Consider the following 6,671-nt stretch of genomic DNA (forward strand, 5'->3'; position numbering starts at 1 on the left):
CGTCCCTCTGCATTTCCAGAAGCATGTAAACTTGAAAAATGCAATAATTTAAAATATATCAAATTTGGCATGAGATTTTATGACTGCAGTTGTAGTTCTGTGGCAAATTTTGGTTTCAGTCGGTTGGGAAAAAACGCTTCTGAAACAAATTTGATTTTCGGATACTATTAACCGCATGACAGGAAATAAAGTAAAAATGCCGAATTCACGCCAGTGTTTAATATTTCGTAAATGTTGTACGACGGTGGCATGCAGCGCGTTTTCTGGTTTACCCAAGATCCACAACTTCATGCGAGGAATGAAGGATAATACCTTTACTGAAGAGTATGAAAGTTTGGGGGAGTTGTCAGTTTTAATAAATTATCGATATACTTTTCTGAATAAATTTCAAAAGTGTATGCATATTAATGTTTCACTTTATGAAATCAAACTGGATAAATATTTATATGTAACTTACTGCAAAAATAAACTTTCTCAGTCAGTGTCCATTACTTGTATAATGTTATCACTTGTAAACTATTATTGTTGATAGTTCGGATCAAATTATTTTTTAATTTAAAAAAAATATTTGCTATGAAAAAATAGTGAGCATTTAATGAAACTCATTTTTAATGGATGTATGAAAAATTTTGTTTCAGGTTTGCACCCTACGAAAAATTCAGCCAGTGCAAGATTTGTCGTCAAAAAGTTCATCAGCCAGGTTCCCATTATTGTCAAGGTAGCAATGTATTCCATTTAAGTCTGTCTTTGATGACTCTTTTTTATATTTGAAGTACTTTCTAGGAAAGTTTATGAATGAAGTAAATGCTGTAGTGTTCGGCAGGATAATTTTGATTTTTTGATTTACATTGTTAAATAAACAAAATTAAAAGCACTGATATTATTTTGATTTAATATTTTGTTCAATGAATTTACTAATTTGTTGTTTTTTTTATTCCAGCTTGCGCATACAAAAAAGGTGTGTATATCAGTTTATTTCTTTTAAATTACATTTATAATTCAAATATGGAAGGCATAATGCATAAATGGCCAAAAAAGGCATTTTTCAAAGAGGAGGGAACATTTGTTTTTATGATTTAAATCCCATTCAATCTGTAATTATTAGCTGGTTTTAAAAAATCCCTTCCCTATCCCCTCTCATTTATTTTATTTATTGTTATGCTTAACAATGTTGTTATTAGAGTACAAAAAAAATGTCTATGTATCTCAATTAAAATTAATATAGAATATATCTCTTTTGGGCATACCATTGATTCCCGGAGCTATCCAATGGGGCATATTTACATTTAGAAAAGTCGGAACAATGAGCAATGAGATGATATAGCAGTTGCATTTTTTTATGCCAATAGGGTGTCATAAGAATTAACATTTTTAGTCAGATTCATGTATACAATAAAATGAACAAGTTTCTGCTAATTAAACAATGCAATTTTAATGCCTTTTTTCACAATTTGATATTTAAAAATAAACACAAAAAATATTTTTGGCTAACCTTCTGGTTGCCAAAAATAGCAAATTTTTAGATAAGTTATCATTTTTTTAAGTGCAGACCAAGGTTTTTGTTTTTGTAAAAAATATTTTAAGAAATATCTATTTCTAAAAAGAAGAATATTATCTTTTATATAAATAGATATTTTAAGAAATATCTATTTATATAAAAAAATTTATTTTTATTAATTGTAATTATCATAGATTTTTATTAGTACAGTGTCTATTTGAAACATTTGTGTTTTTTACTACCTTTTCATATTGATTAACTAAGTATTACAAATGAATTGTTTATGAATTCCTTTTCTATCTATGCTCAGGTATTTAAATATAATGTGAATGAATTATTTCTTTTTACTTTAGGCATTTGCGCTATGTGTGGAAAGAAACTTCTGGACACTAAAAATTACAGGCAATCAGCAGCTTGAATTCTACACTGATGTGAAACTCTAATTTGTGAAATGCTTGAATGTGCGAAGTTTGATGATTTTTACATAACATTCATATGTATTATATTCTCTTCATTATATGTTTTGTCATTGAATTTATATTATTAGAAATGTCATCACATGGTCCTGAAATGATGTACAAAATCGGTAGATTTGGGCCCTGGACTGTATATCAATTCGTTATTGATAAATCATTTTTTATTTATTTTGTTTCAAGTTTAGTAAAATTATTTCTAATTTATATATGGGGGTTGGAACTTTAATAGTGGCAACACTGCTGTAAGAATGCCACGCAACAAAACCAAAGAATGTCACGTATACCACACGTTAGCTACATACCTACCTTACCACTCAGTAAAAAGACTCGTCCTTCCTACGTCACGCGCATGCGGAGTGACACCAACTGATCTCTGTATTAGCTTGCGGTCTTAAGTAAGTATTGTCAGGATGCTTTCAAAACAAGAACAACGAAGTTGAATAAAAATTGAATGTGCCAGAGGTCGTATAGCACGACAATGTCATCTAGGGCTTTAAGAGGCTTGCAAGGGATCTTCTTTGGCTTACAGAACTATTGCAAGATGGGTAAAAGCCTTCAATGAAGGACGCCAAAATGTGGCATCGGCAACGTCATCCTAGTGTCAGCGAAGCAGAAGTGCATGCTGTTGCCGCACTAATGGACAGTGATCGATGCCAAACCATTCGTGAGCTGGCCCGACAGACAGGATTTGCGCATACGACTATGCTGCACATTCTGAAGGAACGCCTGGACAGGAGAAAAATTGCTTCACGATAGGTTCCACGTTATTTGAAGGAAATGCAGAAATGGCTACGATACGATGCTGCTCGAACCTACCAGAAGCGCTATGAGCGCGAAAGAGAGGCTTTTTTACATCGTATCATTACGCTGAATGAGACTTGAGCCAGATCGTACCAGCCAAAACTGAAACACCAATCAAACAAATGGTGTCATTACGAGTCACCACGTTGGTCGAAATTTCTTCAGAACCCTAGCAATGTGAAAGTTATGCTGATTCTCGCGTTATACTATGATGGTGACATCTTAACGCATACCGGTCCTCTACAGAAACATGCGCAGTATTACTGCTTATTTTTGGAGCACCGTCTCAGTCCACATTGAAAAAAAAGAAACGGCGACACTTTCTGCAGAAGTCCCTCTATCATTTTGCATGGTAATGCTCGGCCGCTTGCAGCGAAAGCTGTGGCTGATTTGCTCGATCGATGGGGCTGGGAAGTACTTTACCATCCATCATACACCCCAGATCTAAGCCCTTGTGACTTTAACTTAATTCCTAAGATGATTCCACTTCGTGGCATTCGCTTCAATACTGTTCCAGAGTGGCAGTAGACCCGTCCATTCGAACTATCAACAAAACAGGCGCTGCTACAGGTGTTATGCGACTTCCACATCGTTGGAAACGGGTTGTACACAATATTGGTGACTATATTGAAGGACTGTAAAATATGGTTATGTGAATCACTTTTGTATTCCATGTAAATAAATAGTTGCCACTATTAAAGTTCCAACCCTCGTATATATAATGTATGTAAGCATACGATTTTTGAATCAGAAGGCAGTTTCGAAGATAGATAGGCACTTTGTATTTTTAAACGTTGTTTTATTACATTCCGAAAAGCATGCATTATGTACAAGCTGAATGGAAGAGTACACACACAACACAGAGCGAAATGAGGAAAAGTTTATGAAAATTTTATCCCTGTGAATATATACTGTGAGATTTTAAAAGGATTTCCATCACATGTCTATCGCAAGTAAGGGAAAGTACATCATTAATATTTTTATGTTTAGTATTATCTAAATTTTGATAGTGTTTTATCTCATCTAATTCCAATAAATGCACAGAATGTTGGATATATTGAGCAATAGGGTGCTGTGATAATATATCAGCTTCAACACTAGCTGTTCTCTTTAAATATTTAACTTCATAATCAAACATGCTTAATTTTAAAGACCAACGAAATAATCTTCCCCTTAAATTTTTAAGCCAAACAAGAGCAGCATGATTAGTATGAATTATTAATTTTTTCTCATGTAAATAGAAATAAAATTTATCAAGAGCATCTACTATTGTTAAACATTCCAACTCAGTTATACAATAATTTTTTTTTTTCATAAGGGTGTAAAGTTCTTGAATAACATACAAGATGTAATTTACCTGAACAGTCAAGCTGTTTTAGAACAGATCCAATGACTACCTGAGATGCATCACAAAAAACATGAAGGGGTAAATTAGGGTTATATAGTTGTAACACTGGTTTAGTTATCAATTTATTTTTTAATATTTCAAAAGCTTTTTGACAGTCGTCTGTCCATTGCCATGGTGTATCTTTTTTATGAAGATTATTTAAAGGTTCTCTTATTTTAACATAAGAATCAACAATTTTATTATAAACATTTACAGAGTCAAGAAAACCTTGAAGTTATTTAACATTTTTTGGAGGTTGTAATTTTTTAATACTTTCAATATTATGATTATCAGGAGAAATGCATCCTTCTTTGACTTCATACCCCAAGAAATTAATTTTATTTTGAGCAAATACACATTTAGAAAATTTTAATTTAATGTTTTCTTTTTCACACATTTGAAAAATCTGTTTTAAAGGATCATAGCGTTCCTCTAATGAGTTAGAAAAACTATTGTCTCATCAAAATACTACTAGACAATTGTCTTCGGCTTGAACTGCCTGGCTTTTTTTCAGGAGCAGGCAGTGAAGGGGAAAAAAAATTCGTATAATTTAAAGAAGTGTTGCATTTTTGTGTTTGGAATTTTTTTGAAATAATCCTGAATAGAGAAAATATTAGAAATTTGGAGTAAATTATTAATTTGTGCTTGTAAAGTATCGCCTGTTGAAGGAATAGACAATGGGAATTATATTATTGAGTGTTCTATACAATAGCAAATTAAAATAATAATTTTAGCTCATTTTTATTCATTATTTTTTAGTATTCATTATTTTTATTCATTATTTTTTTCATTATTTTTATTGCTTACATTATGCAATATAAATGTATATTGTAAAAAATATAATATTTAAAAGTATATATATATATCAGTAAAATTATACTGGTTAATTATAAAATTGACACTATGAATGTGTTAACATTTTTTCTCATGTATTAAACAATGAAGTAAAATAAATAGGAAATATAAATAAAGGAAATAAATCTTCTATATATATAGATAGATAGATAGATGTGCAGATGATCAAGTTTAAAATTATTTCAGAATATTTTTTTCCCCTTTAAAGTGCAGCAAAAAAATTCATTTTGTCATTTAAAAATTGTGTAGGTAAGAATATGGTAAAATATATGCTATAATAATAGTTTAAAAAGTTGCAGAAATCAGAAGAATTAAAATGAAAATCATGAGAAATGTTATTGTGTCAAAAGCAAGTAAGTGTTTCATGGAGTTTTAAATTTTATCGAAATAAGTAACAAACAAAATTGTTTATAAGTAAAAAAGAAAAACAAACTACGCAAAATATTTCGCATTTTCAGTCGTTTGGCAAAATTTGGGAAGTACGATAGTTTGAAATATTATGACACCACTTTATAGATTTTGAGAAGCCTGAATATTCAATAAACCAATATTTCAGTATGACGCCGGCAAGTGTTCAGCAACAAATCATCTAATGAGTGGTATCGGGTCGCCCACTGATAAAACACATCGTGAAATATTTTATAAAATATAAAATTGTCCATATAAATACCTCGTCGGAAAATGATCAGAAAATGTGTCGGAATCAAGCCGAGACGATCATCATCCGCATTCTGCCGGAGTCCCGATTTTCAGAGTTCTGTAGGGCGATGTTTGGCCAATGATCTTTCAAAATATATACAAGCATGGTTCCGAGAAGATGAGAACCGACAGCATGCAAATACACAAATCGAGAACTATAGTATGCAGCTTGCAGAATCATTATAATGTTGCAGTCCTTAAATGTTACAGGTGAAGATGATAGCACAGTGAAGAGCATATAAAATGCAATTATCATAAAGCAAAATATATGGAAAATACTAAAGACAGTGATAGTGTGCAAAATAAAGAGGATACCGATAAAGATAAGGTCATAATTCGATAAAATCAAGTATGGCAATAAATATTCGATAAAAAGAGACATCTTGGAATAACTTATATAATGTGATTAGTACAAATCTTAATATTATTAAAATTGGAAAATAATTACATATTTTCATTTTCTTGTATACTAAGTTTATTAAAAGAAAGAATTGTAATTGTCAAATATTCAACTAATATTTTAATAAATCTGTGTATTTCAGAGCTCTGAAATTCAAAATGCACATTTTTGGAATTATGTCTGCTTGTGCACAGAACACTTCAAAAACGCTTTGAACTAGATAGATAAAATTTTGTGCGGCTTCATATCAAATTTTGAACCAAACTCATTCGCTGGAATGCTGCCTGACTGTTTGATGCATTTTAACCTGATAATACAAAATTTATAAAGATAGATTAATAAAATTTGAACACAATTTAAGCATCTAAAGTAAGCATGTGTATCTGTATCTTGAGCATCTGTATGAAATTTTAAATGTAATTTCTCAATGGGTTGATAATCAATCTATACATTTGCATCGAAATTGCATACTTAATTTATTTATCTAAAATTGTAGTTCTATGTTAAATTTTGGTTTTAAATGGTCGACAAAAAGAAGTCTAAAATGCCTACTCG

At 31.0% G+C, this 6,671-nt stretch overlaps 1 protein-coding gene across 1 annotated transcript in view; it reads left to right on the plus strand.

The window, feature by feature from the left end:
* LOC129983705 (cysteine-rich PDZ-binding protein-like) overlaps positions 1–2,142 on the plus strand; it is a 46,929-nt gene extending 44,787 nt beyond the window's left edge. The window contains exons 4-6 of the mRNA XM_056093297.1: positions 639–718; positions 941–958; positions 1,852–2,142. Coding sequence (XP_055949272.1) covers positions 639–718; positions 941–958; positions 1,852–1,916 — 163 coding nt within the window. The 3' untranslated portion in view covers positions 1,917–2,142. The remainder of the gene's footprint in view (positions 1–638; positions 719–940; positions 959–1,851) is intronic.
* The last annotated feature ends 4,529 nt before the right edge of the window (positions 2,143–6,671 follow it).

This window comes from Argiope bruennichi, chromosome 9 (genome assembly GCF_947563725.1).
Source record: "Argiope bruennichi chromosome 9, qqArgBrue1.1, whole genome shotgun sequence".
In the NCBI taxonomy this organism is placed as follows: Eukaryota; Metazoa; Arthropoda; class Arachnida; order Araneae; family Araneidae; genus Argiope; species Argiope bruennichi.